Genomic DNA, 13,844 nt, shown 5'->3' on the forward strand with positions numbered 1-13,844 from the left:
AAGAGCCATCCGCCTGCGCTGCCGGCAGCTGCCGCTGGCTCAGCCCTTGGAGGAGGCTGTCTCCCTGCCGTGTGTCACTGTGCGAGTCCATCCCATTTACAACGCCACAACGTGCCTCCTGCATGCACAAAAGCATGACTGCATCATTCTGTGGCCGACAGGCCTTGCTGCGCTCCCCATTCCTCATAAAATCCCTTTCAGTGGCATTCTTGGCCCTCGCTCATAAGCTGCCCGTGCTCATCCTTGCATACAGCTCTACTTACTCCCTCGTCCATCAAGTCCTGGTCTCATCTCATTTCTTTCCCTCCTACTCTTCTCTCGCCCCTTCAATGACACCTCGCTGACTGCTCGCCACTCTGTCAGGCTGTTCACTTAATGGATTTCTTCCCTTGAAAAGCAGTGTTTCAAAAATCACATCTTCCGCACCTAACAACTCAATCCCGAAATGAGGTCTCGCTGTAAAATTGCTGCATTGCCTATTCAAATACAGTAACGATACACAACAAAATGATACTGTGATAATCCCCAAATAACCTGTCATATCCCTAAGAGGATAACAGGTTACAAAATGGAGGAAATCACAGGCAGACTTCTGCGTGGTTTCAAATTGAGTTTATTGCCAAACACCTGAAAGAAACATACTTGTTGGTTCAGAACACAGTATGCAGTAAGGTTTACAATCCAGCACAGAGCAGACACACAGGTCTGCAGGGCCGAGTGGCAGGGGCTGAGGGATCTCCTCAGGATCTGCTCCCTGCTCCTGCCCAGCAATGGCTGAGGCTGCGCGGCCCCACAGGTCAGGCCCTCAGGGCCCTGCCAGGCCAGCTGCAGGCCGCAGCGCTATGGGATATACACTCGGGTGTTGTTTTAAGGTACAGCAAGTGCTACTGCTTGCTGTTTACTGCCAAAACACTGTGAGGGATAGAAAACACAGTATAATATCTTGAATTGTTGGATGGAGTAAAAAGTCTCTGGTCGCACAAGCAGATTGTAAATAGGCACAACTGAATGCCACGTGCACACACAAATGAATGCCTTGTACCTACACACTCTAAGGCATTTCCCTCCAAATTACTCCTAATTCCAGTATGTGATTCCACCCTAAGCAACTAAGTGTTACAGATACGAGACCTATGTTCAATATCTCACAATATTCCCAGGATCATCATGACATGGAAATGGCAACTTCCCACCTCACCTTACAGAGCACCTGGTTCAGTATAATACATAAGTTTAACACTGACAGGTCAAATAACACAGCTTAAGCTTATGGTTCTGAATTTTCAGATAAAAGAACTCTGGAAATACCTAAGGCATTAAACAAAAAGAAGTTGAAAGCATCTGGTATCTACAGAAAAACCACAAAATGGTATGAGGAAGTCAAGGTTTACCAGGTATGTAATCCACCCGTAGCTCTGTCACCTGGCAGTACTACTCTCATTACCTGAACAACAATTCCCAAATTCAGTTTGCTCAGGCACTGCTTTTAGAAATTGCAGCAGCTGCTGGCTCTGTGCTGGACTCTGTGCACACAATGACATGCAGAAGACTGGGGTCCTCCTCCACACTTGAGACTCGTCCTTCCCCCAGATGAAGACCCAAACAGTCCCCTTACCTGCCCTATTCTCCTGTTGCATGCTCTACCCAACAAATCCCATTCCTCCACCATGCTCCCCCTTCTCCCTTACCTTCTTCAAAACGACCCCAGCATATGATGCCAAGGCTGACTCTGCTCCTGGATCTTGAATTACAGCTGTGGATCCTGGCACTGGCTGGTTACGGATCCAGGGCAGTGGGAGAGCAGGGAGCACACAGCACCAAGAAGCCACAGGTCAGAGACTGATGTGCCACCTGCCCATTGGAAATACTTTCCAAAGGTAAACTGCACACAGGCAGATCGGGCTCCTCGTGTGCAGGCACCTATCAGCGCACAACGGGATCGATGGTTGTCTCGATGGAGGCACTCACCCCTCACTGCCAACAAGCACCAGCAGGCCCATGCAGAACAGGAGCCAGCAGCCGCAGATGCTGCCCACACACACAGCTCTCTGCAGAGGGATGCCAGCACAGCCTTGGGTCCTCAGCTTCGGAGGGCTTTGCTCCTCAGACCTCCTCTCAGCAGACACGCACTTTTTACATTCACAGCAACAGAAAGCTGTTGCTTCCTTGATGATTCCCAAAAGATCGATGCTTTAACATTGCCCCTAATAACTTTTTGTTATGAGACAGAGACTGAAGAGCTCAAGCTGCGATCTCTAAACACTGACAAGGCAAACAGACATGCCTGTAAATATACTACTAATAAAAGTCTCATTATTGCTTCTGGGATAGCAGGAAGAACTACCTGCCCTTTAGCCCATCACCACAACATCTCTTCTAATTTCAATATAGCAGAAATATTTCGAATTTGCTAATAAAATAGAGATGTTCATCTGATGCAGATATCAAAGGCTTTCATGCACACCCACGCATGTGCATATGTGTGTGTGTATCCTTCCTCACGTCATTAGCTTGCAAGTGGTTTTCAACATGCATGTAGCTACAACATGCCATGAAACAGTTTGGTAGTCTTGTGGTGTACTATAGCTAGCATACCTACAGATAAATATTCTGGATCGCTCTTTAAATGCCAGCTAGTCTGATAAAGAGCAATTATATATCTGTACAAAGCAGAAGGTAAATTGATGACTAGCCCCTAAGCCACTGTGTCGAATAAGAGAGAATCAAGACTTAAGACTGAGGAGGAAAAAAACTTCAACTTTCTCAAACAGTTAAAGAAGTTATTCTGGACAGCTGTCTCAATTAGTATAATATTGCAGAAAATTAAGTAACATCTGTAAGGAATAAAATTATTGTCATTTCACATTTTTACTTCCCCTTCTGTTAGAGGCTTGCTTCCACTACATATTTGGAGGAGTTACTGTTTAAACCAAACAGATCATTTTGGAGCAGAGCTATTATGCAAATAATCTATTCTGTATTCCAACTAAAAGCCATTCTTTGCTAGTCTGGACAAGACATGATGCATAAGCAGAAGGTTTTTTTTTTTTTTTTTTTGTGCAGTGGAGCAACATAATTTATGATGGTAATGATGAAAGATATCTTCCTATCTCAAAACCAGACGTTCAAGAAGATAAACACATAACCACCTTTTATGGACTAGTATTTGTCTTTCATTTATTTCTTTAAATATTTGCATTCTTGTTTATATATCTTTAGTTGCAAGTCATTGCAGTGATATTGTTCTTCAATGAGAGTAATATAAACATCTACCTGTATTATTATCCTCTCTTAGCAAGTTTGTACAGTGATACTTGTGTATGCAGATTTATACCACAGACATCATCTTCCATCTATGATGGGAGTTATATGAAATTGCTTATCTGTAACACCTGCATAAGATCAAAGACCCCCAAAAACATAAGCTACCTGCACCAAGCCTGAAACAATTTAATAACCTTAAAACATCAAATCAGTATATTTCATGCCTAGCATTTTAATGCTATTCTCTGGATACCTGGCTTGTGTTGGTAGAAAAGATCATACCTAAGAACAAATGCAATCTAAGGCAATATTTAAAGATTAGATTATCCTTCATTGCAAATAGCTCATTTGTTTACTATCACATTGCTTTATTCTTGTTTTGCCTCTTTATACTAAGAAAATGCTGAATATTCAGTTTAGATTCCCCAGCAGCTTTTTATTTTAGTCTAAAAACATTTACCTAACACATTCTTAACAAGCAAAGTGAAGAAAATTCAGCCATCTGTCTCTACATTACAATAACAGTTATGGAAGAGTAGATTATTCTATATAGCAAGAAATTTAATGCTAGGAATTCTTATACTTTAAGCACTGGCGTGCTTGCATCAGTTTTGTATATAACAATGTTGAACACCCACCTACAATGAAACAGTGATTTATAAGGAAACACAAGACAAAATATTTTAAAGACATTAAATGCATTCAGTATTCTAATCATGCTAAATGTCCATGCTTTAAACTGAGGAAAAAAAAATAATAAGATCTGTGCTATTATTTTCTAATCTCCAGCACTTCACTAGTTCTAAAATATCACTAAAAATGCTTAAAATGACTTGCTGGAAACAAATACAATATAGAGATAGATCCGAATCCTTACCTGGGAAACCCCCTTGTACCATTGCTGTACCAGCATGTACTTCAAGATATCTGCATTCCTGACAAACATTCAATGCTGTAAGCAGCTCAAATCCTCATCATACACAGACTCAGTGCTTGTCTTTCTTCTGACGACCTTGGGCCTATTTTTCTGAGATTTTTCTCTCCTTAAGGGCAAACCGTCTGTCTGTTTCTATTATGAGATGCCATCAATTATATTAATTTCAAGCTACCCACAAGCTAACAGTTACATCTGCCAGCAGATGAAAGCTGCCTATGAAAGTATGCAGGGAGAAGCAGCTCCCTGGTTTCCCACATCTGACCCACTGATGCTCTACGGCTGCTGTTTGTGCACTGCCTTGCTCTGCTAGCATTCGAATTACATCTCTGTCCCCAAACACGAGTCACCTCAAACGTTTGTTTATGTCACTGCTCGCTGCAGGTACTATCACGCTTAATGACCCACTGCACGGCAAAGTAACAGTTAATGAACATTATTTATCCAAGCATCCTTTTCATGCAAATACAGGGGTTAAAAAAAAATGAATTTCTCAGTCAAATGGCTTCACTAAATGTGTTGTTTTCCAACGCTGCAAATCTTGCAGTTTCCCAACACTGATATGCATTCATGAATTTTTGTTGTTGTTGTTGTTTTTTAACGTGTCAGAAAACAAAACCAATCTGTTATTAGAAGCACAAGAAAAATTCAAACTTCATCATAACTTGCATTTTGCTGCAACTCTGAATAAGCAGTATCAGTTTTACAACAATGAGTCTGTTGAACCAAAATATTGAAAAGAAGCAAAATCCCTCATTTAGTAATTACAAAAAGATAAAAATCTCTCTCAATTTATAAACATACTTATTCATTTGGGGAAATCCTTACTAATTCTCTGTGCCAAATGGTACATTTAAACAACTCAAAATACTCTAATAGTTATTTTGTTAATACCATTAATTTGTTCATTTTTAAAGTTCATTGTCCTTTCTTTAGAATATGTATCACAGCACACACAAAGCCATCTGTTCAGTGCATTATGTACAAGCACACAGTAAAAAAAAAAAAAAATACAAGAAGTCCCAGCTGCAATTTTACTATTAATTCATCAAAAATGTAATTTCCTTTTGCAATACTTCATCAGATGCTGAAAACTGTGTATGTGATTCACAAACAGAGTTAAAAAAAAATAGAAAGAGCCAAATAACAAAAGCCCAAACTAACCCCCAACCTCTAACTACAGTGACACCAACGCTGTGATCTATCCTCATGTGGCACAACGGCTTGCAAGTCTGCCTGGAATGCAAAACCTTTCTGGATGCTACATTAGGGCTGGTAACAAAACTTCAATATTTTATCTAATTATGGGTCAGAATAAGTATGGGGAAAGAAGATTAGCAGTACAGAGTCATATTAAACAGAGATTAACACGAAGCAAAAAAAATGTCACCGCTCTATTTGTCAAATCCTGGCTCTTGCATGATCTTTGGAAATGCACTGTACTAAATATCCTTGTTTCTAGATTTCAGAAAATTAAAAATTTTAATTATCATGTTTTCAGTATTTTATTTTCTTAATGCTTGAAGCATTTTTCCAGGCTACATCTTGCTCTTTGAACATCATCTCTATTTGCTGTTGATTGCAGTGACATCTATTGGAGAGGCAGTGTTTGGCTACACAAGCTGCCTCACCTGAAGATCCCAGGTTTGGGGTTGTTTTCTTCACCCTCCCCCCAAAATTAAAATGAAATTCAAAATTGCTTCTCCTCTGTTGTAGCACTGCTTTACATAATGTCAGATTCTCAAGACTTAAATTGATTTATGAATGTTTCTTTGTTTTTATTTAGTTACTGTTAGTAACTCTGGTGTTTTTCTGAAGTGACAATGATAGCTTTGTCATCTTCACCCACAACAAGACACAGAGACTTCCTGAGGTCATATTTTCACACCCCACATACTTGACCATACCTTCTGTCACATCTCAGCTGAGCTCTATCGCACTTTACCTGTTGTTTTTAATGAAAGCCCTCATCCTCACGCTGGAGTACGGACATTTGTGACCCTATGCAAGCTGCTAAAAGCCTCGGGTCTGAATGGTGAGGGTGCTCTGCTGCCATACCCATGTGCTCTCTAACACCAACCCAACCCCAAGTGGGCAATGGGCAGAGTGGGTTTGTGTGAACCAACCCCCACACACACTCACCCGTTTCACCCTAAGCAGCCACAGATTTATCACGATGGGAAATGCAGGGTCAAAACACTAGAGAAGTTTTAAAATCTCTTCTTTTGGTAGAGAAGCCACCATTCCTCAAAAGCGTTTTAAGAAGATTAATCATTATGCTTTCTTACAGCTTCATTGATTTTTGCATTATCTACAGACAAAATAGAAGGAGGGGGGCATTATTACCCCCTTATTAGATACAGTTAAATATCCCTGCAGACAGGAAGTCTGAGCATAGAAGCATCTAGTCCATTATCTAAGTCACCTTTCACAAATTTTTATCTATTTTTATTATTTTAAACTTATTTGAAACCAACCAGATCAATCTCAGTCTCTTAACTAGACAAGGAGTTTTACCAAAAAATAAAATATCTATAGAAATTAAGGGGGCCAAGTTCTTTCAGCAGATGTCTCTTTAGTTTTCTATATATTCTTAAGGTCTTTACCTATGATTGCTTCAATTCTATCACAAAAAAATATCTAAAGTGTACAGTTAGGAATGCCCCAAAGACAAGCTTACAAAACATTCCATTACCAACTCCTCTGCCCATCCATTTCCTCCACTTCTTTTTACAACTAACCCCTCATTACTGCAATAAGCCACACCAGGGTGCACATTAGTCTATTAGCAGAGCCTTAGCGCACACCTACAGCCATCCGCCACCGAAGGAAAACACACCCCTGCCTATTGACACAGCCTGGAGCACAGCTGCTTGCCAGTACAAATAGCTTCTTTGTGTGCTCTTCCCTCCTTTTACTTGTTTTCATTTTTTTTTAATCCTATTCAAAACGTGATGTTTTTAAGGTTTCGGAAACCTTAAAAAAAATTCTTCTTGGAAAGTGACGTCCTCCAAAATAACTTCTGTTATTAACTCTTATTAACAGTTATTAACTCTTCCTTATGGACTTTCTAATACGGGGAGGAAAAAAACTCTGAACTTACATTGTAATATTTCCGGGTCTATAGGATGAAGCATTTTGAAGGCTCTTTTTTTGCAGCAGGATTAAGAATTAATAAACTGATCTGACCAAGAGTTAAATAAGAAAGCAATAAAACAAATTATTCTACAAGTCCTGTAAGTTTGGTCTTCCTTCTCCAGCTATTACCAATGTAACTACCATTCCTGCTGACATGCTTCAAGTTTTACAAAACTGTTTTAAGGCTTCCAGTTAACACTTCAATACAGCATAGTCAAAGGAAAAAGTAAACAAGAAGCACACTACGCAGTTGGAGCTGAATGCTGACAAAGATTCAACAGCATCACTAGAAAGAAAAATAACAGAACAAGAGGAAATGGTATTTTCTACTTGCCCTCAAAATCTGGCAAAACACAATTTGGGAACTTGTAATGATCTTGGAGGTAATGGTGGCTTACATTAATCTGAAATGTAAGGTGAAGCAGGTCTGAAGCTAAGGGCCTTGGATACAAGAAGACATTTGAAAATAAATAAATAAAATCTGGACCTTCTTTGCAAAGTTAACAGGGTTCAGCAATTAAATCACAGAAACATGGAGGATGTATGGGGTTTCTCTAAACCAAGAACTATGCAGAAGTTCTATATCCAGCAAGGATTCACCCTATTTGGATCAAAAACCTCCTCTGAAATGAAAAGGCAGAACATTTACAAGAAATAACTGCTACAAGTCAGCAATGAATGCTACAGTTTCAGTGCTGGAAAAGCAGAAGTAAAAGGGAGCACTGCCAAAAGGCAAGTGGATTTAGATCCCACAGGGGAAATTAAATCAATACCAAAAGGTTATTCAGACACCTTAAAGAGAAAACAGACAAAACACGGAGACTGCGATGCCATATGGACAGGACAGAAAGGAAAGAAAAATTTTCTCTGTTATGGCAGGACGACTTAAGTGATTTGTTTTCGTTTTCAATATGGGGAATGATGAAGAGCATGAGGCAAAAGATGGGAGGATGGGATGGAACAAATGACAAGCAAGGAAAAAAACCATCAAGTATACCAAGTGAACTACTTCCAGAGTATGAAGGAAATTGATGAGTAGGTTCACAACTCTGAAGTTACATTAGTAAGAATGCTAAAAATAAAATATCCACGAGGAGAGCAATCAGAGTGCATAGCTTTAACAGCTGTCCCACCTCAAAATGCCTCCTAAGACCTTCTACACTATTGGCACAGACTGAGAACTGCAGAAAGTAAACGAAGGAAGGAGGGACTATGATGTGAATTTACCTGAGACAACACTTATGCCTTTTAAGATACCTGAATCTTCTAAATACAGAAAACAAGAAATGTAATTCAACTATTGTTCAGTGAAGCTCAGTAAATAATTAGTTAAATGTACAAAAACAGTAGAGCTAGTAGATTAAATGGGTAAGGAATGGACCAGTATGAAAATGTTAAATAACAAATAGACATTGTTAAAAGGGCAGGTACAGGCCTGGACTGAGATTTCTGGGAACGGTGCTCAAAAATCTGGATAAAATTTAACAACGTTAAGTCGATCACATAAATACCACTGTACTGGAACTTAGAGAGAGGACTTCTTCAAGTGATCACAGAAAACAGACTCTGTAAAACTCATTCCCCAGCTGCCAAGATGCTTAATACCATTGTTAAGCACAGTTAGGCTGTTTCTAACATGCTTCAAAGGTTGAGGTACAAATTCAGTTTAAGACTCCAGAGTCTGATTTTTATTTTCAAAAAATAGAATTAGATGGGGAAGAATAAAGTGGTAAATGCATATCTTGATTTTCCAGGATTCATGGCTAAGACAGTTACAGCAAAACATTCAACTTCAGTGAGCAAAAAAGGTAGAGAGAAGGAGAGTCATCTGAACAGATCTGCTTGCTGCTGCCAAATCTGCTAAGATTGATGAATTTAGTATCAGTAGCTTTACCTTTTCAGCTGTTGGTCTCAGCTGGCAAGATCATTAGGAACTGCAGAACAGCTAAAAATGATCAAGCCCATTAATAAGAAATTACTTCTGTGCAAAGTATTAACTTAGGTCTATCAGGCACACTGACAGAGGAAGATCCTAATTACATAACTGGGTATGAGGCTAGTTATCAAATCTAATCCTTAACTGGGAATTATAAATAATTAATAACAAGCTGAAATCAGTTTGCTACAATTGGTGTTTTAGAAGCAGAGGTGGTTTAAAAGTACGGGATACGTTTAATCTGACATTCACTGAGTTTGTAGTGAAATGCTCCTTGTGACTATCACCCCCCAAAATACAAAAATACCTTCTTGAGGTAACTAACTTACATACAGCAAACAGATAAGATGGCAAACTCAGTAAAAACGTTCTGGAAAAATCTCAGTTGGTTCAAGAACTACCAACTTTCCCTTAAATTAACAGACGCTGAGATGAAAACCCTGCTTCTGTGCCCTCATCACAGTTTCCGTGAGAAATACATTTCAAAATCTTTTTCATCCCCACCAATAAGACCTTAAGAGCGACAAACTAACCAATCTCATTAATCATCTCTGCTTCAATGGCACACCACTGCCAGCAAGGAAGAAGAAATCCCACTCTGAATGGGAGCCACAGTTGCTTCAAGGTCAAAAGCGACCACAGCATCCCTCTGCTTTGTCTTGCCCATACTAGGGCAAATAACACTCCAAGGCACAAGATGAGGAGCAACATCACAGCTGAAAAAACATACAAACAAACAAACAACAACAAAAACAAAAAACAAAAAAACAAACAAAAAAAAAAAAACAACCAAAAACACAACAAGCACGTATGCTGTTTTAGTACAATAGTGTGTAAAAAAAAATAATCAAAAAATCAAAGTGACTCATTAAAAACTAATTTAGGATTCCTAACTGCAACTTTAATATCCCTAAATATTTTATTGGAAGACAAGCTATGGATAATAATATCCCATTTATCCAGCGTTGGAATTAACAAAGTAGTATCCTGGAATCTCAGTCATGCTGTGGGAAGCTCTCAAACTGCACTACATCCTACTTTTTAGGTCCCTAAATGATTGCAGAGTGATAATCATTGCGATTCCCTGCATAAATAAAACAGGCTGAAGAGCTGCAGAACCTTTCCCATAAAAGACACTACAAAAATTGGAGTTTCTCTCTGAACAGCACTGAATCAACGAATTAGCAAAATTTTCTTTTTAAAGGCAAATATTTAATATGAACAGCAATGCCAGAAATCAACTGCAACTTTTTAGGGTGAGGACTACGCACCTGTGGTTCTCAACCTAGGCCTGCTCAACTGCCACCCCAATTCCAATGGTAAAGCATAACTTTTGACTTCCTCTGCTGACAGCACTGCCAAAGCAAGCCCTCTAGACCTCGCCTAGAAACTTTGAGACAAAACAGATTACATCTCGTTACAGAAGGGAGCTATAAGAGCCTGGCTGGTAAGAGAAGACCATGTAAGTTACAATCAGTAGCCCTTGGTAAGAACAGGTTTGAGGATTAGAGCTTATTGCCACACAGCACCACTTCCATAACACAAGCAGAAAACGGCAGATATGTTTATCACATAATCCAACTGTGTCCCACAAACATAACCTGACGTAACGATGGCAGCACTACTCACTCTCTGCAGAAGGCTCTTCCTCCTCTTCATCCACGTTAGCTTCCGCTGAGGGCAGTCTTTCACGTGCTCTATAAGGAGGTGGCAATTTCATCGGAGGTGGAGCCCCATGCTTTCTCTAATGGATTCAAAATAAAGTAATTACATGCTTTGCATCCTCCGTGCACAATAAAAAAAGCCCTAGCTACATGTGTACATACACAGCACTTAATTACAAAGCTAAAATCTGCAGGATATCCTTTCTGTGCAAGAAATCAGAACAAGAAGAGACACTGAACCCGAAGAAAGAAAATACAGCCATGCATGCACAGTTGTTGACAAAACACTTGTGTACCATAAACATGAAAGTATGAGCATTAATCAAGGGTTAAAAATAAACATTAAATTATACCCCATTTTTCATTAGAGATGCTTGACAACAAAATATCCCCGTACCGTTTGCAGTCAACAAACTTTTAAATACAAAGCAAGAACTCAATGCAGCTACAAGAATATTCAGACATATTTCACCTCCATTTTGGCTAAAATTTAAAACATAATTTGAATTATAACTTACAATAAAATTCTATTACCTCACATAAATACAGGCAGCTCCGATAATGATGCATATAGCGGCGCATAACAGGCGTAAGGAATAGGCTCAGAATCTAATGAAAACAGCCGCTTGTTCGCCTGAACAAGTGTTTTTATAGCTGAGGGTAACAGGAGAGTGCCTTAGTTTGCTATACGGTTTCACTAAATTACATTCAAGTGTATCCCATGCAACCCCACTACTAATAGCAGGATGCACTTTAGAAAGGGAACACCGAGTACGTTACGCCATTAGGGCAGCCAGAACGCCGTGATGAATTTCTGCTATAGCCAGGAATTACATCTCAGCACCCAAACACCAAACCTACAATCAAATTTTCCATTGTGTACGACGAAAGCTAAACCTGCATATAGATTTCTAAAATCCTGAGCCTAAACTTACACTATTCTGTACAAGTAGCCAGCTGCAATACCAGCTGCATAGTACATTTTCTGAGATCCTAAGACTGGCATCGTCCCATTGGTTTAAAAAAAGCATTACAGAAAAATGCTGCACTGAAGGCAGCATAACATTAATAAATGAAATGATTTCTAGCCAATGGTAGTTAAAGTGTATAGTAAGAGCACTTGGAGACATGACAGCTGTTTCCCCTAAGTACACAATACACCAAACAAGCTGCCTGCTTTTTGTTTGATCCCAGTAGAGGCAGAACTGTACGAAATCCAGAAGGCCCAAGAAATCTCCGAGGGCTCCTGTTCTGTGTTACCAGCAGGTAAAGATGGAAAACCTGCAGCCCTGCTTCCAGCTGCCTATGATAAACCGGTATCGCTGCAATTTAGTAACAACACAGAGTCTAAAATTTGACCCTTTGTCTTTGTAAGACCTTAAACGTTTGGTAGAAAATCCGTGTGAAATTACACAAGACACCCAAGCTTATCCATTAGCTTGCTATGGCTCAGAAAGTCAAGCTTTTCTTGCCCACTGAAAACCCAGGTGTATAAATTGTGCTGTAGCACCCTGTTACACCATGGTTTTGAATTAGCACAGCTCCTTCCAGCACAAAGGCAAAAGCACAGCTTAAAACAGCCAAACAGCAAAATAACTTCAGTATCTGTCGATATGCAGCTCAATTGTTTTAAGTGTTTAAGTAGAAAAACCTTCAGTATTGAAAAGATAATTCATCACACAGGAACAGGCAGTTTTTTCAGCTCGATATGGTCGCTTTCAAACCCAATTCTTTTGTGCCACTTTGAAGACAGGACTGGAAATATCAGTGATTTCCCATAGGGAAGCAGACTAGTAATCCACTAATAGCAAATCTTTCCAACTCAGAGATGCCCTTACTGCAGCACAGTGTGACTGCTTTGTGAATTAATGTTCAAAGCTAAAAAGGAGCTATGTATGTAGGCAATGAAAGTCTTCTATATTCCACCCACCAGTTTACAGGACCAGTAGACAAAAAAGGTCTGATAAAGATTAGGTTCCCTCTTTAACCTCCAAACGCTACAGAAAGTGACATGCTGGAGTCCTAGAGATTAAAGGCAACGCATGGCAAGTGCATGAGCATTTCTCAGATTAGAAATACAAACAATAAAACCATGAAAAAGGGACCGTAACTGCTTCATTATAAGCGTTATTCACTGGCATGAAAGCACAACTTCAACACCTTTCTTGATTTTTTGGAATAACTGAGCCTCACAGCATCCATATCTGACAGGATCTGAAACAAGACCTAAAAACGCTTTCAGAGACCGAGGGCCTTCTCGGTTGTACAGCGAACACTACACGGAGTTGGATCAAACCAAAACTTCACCATATTCATAGCTGACATTTAAACCACACCAAGCAAAATTTATCATCCACACTAACTCTGTCTCTGCTCCTCCAGTCCAGATACCCTCAAAGTTGTACCTGACCTACACTCGTAAGCACAGTTCCCAGGAACAAGGCATCGAGGAAAATACTTAGGCCACTAGAGCAACCTGGCTGGGAATGAAAAGATATTCTTTCCCCTTTTTCTAGTGACTAAAACTGTGGTTTATATTAAACATATTTTTTTCCTTTTTAAAAAATTTGCTGTGAGGTTTTTCAAAAGTTCCTGTGCAGTAATTGCTTCACAATTAGCAGGCCAGCTACAGATCACTTGGTCATTTCCTTGTTTTACACAGCAATAGGAAACATAAGAGACCTAGCTGATTTAATTATCCTATAACATGATTTTACTGAATTTCAGGCAGCCTCACATTAAGGATATTATTTGTTACATGTTATTATTTCTCTATTTCCACTGCACAAGGAGAATCAATTTGCCTCCCTATGGAGCAAGACAGGTACTTCCAGAAAAATGCCAACGAAGAGCTGTAATAAGTGCAGGGTTTCAGCACCAGGGGAGACCACAGAACATTAATCAGAAA

General features: G+C 39.5%; 1 protein-coding gene across 1 annotated transcript in view; it reads right to left on the bottom strand.

Moving 5' to 3' along the window:
• The window catches only part of PATJ (PATJ crumbs cell polarity complex component), a gene marked incomplete at both ends in the record, with an annotated part of 137,833 nt that overhangs the window by 68,467 nt on the left and 55,522 nt on the right, over window positions 1-13,844 (bottom strand). Inside the window, one exon of the mRNA XM_084291403.1 lies at window positions 10,902-11,016. Within this exon, the coding sequence (XP_084147529.1) occupies window positions 10,902-11,016 (115 nt within the window). The remainder of the gene's footprint in view (window positions 1-10,901; window positions 11,017-13,844) is intronic.

Source organism: Netta rufina (genome assembly GCF_964035555.1).
Source record: "Netta rufina genome assembly, chromosome: 8".
Classification (NCBI taxonomy): domain Eukaryota; kingdom Metazoa; phylum Chordata; class Aves; order Anseriformes; family Anatidae; genus Netta; species Netta rufina.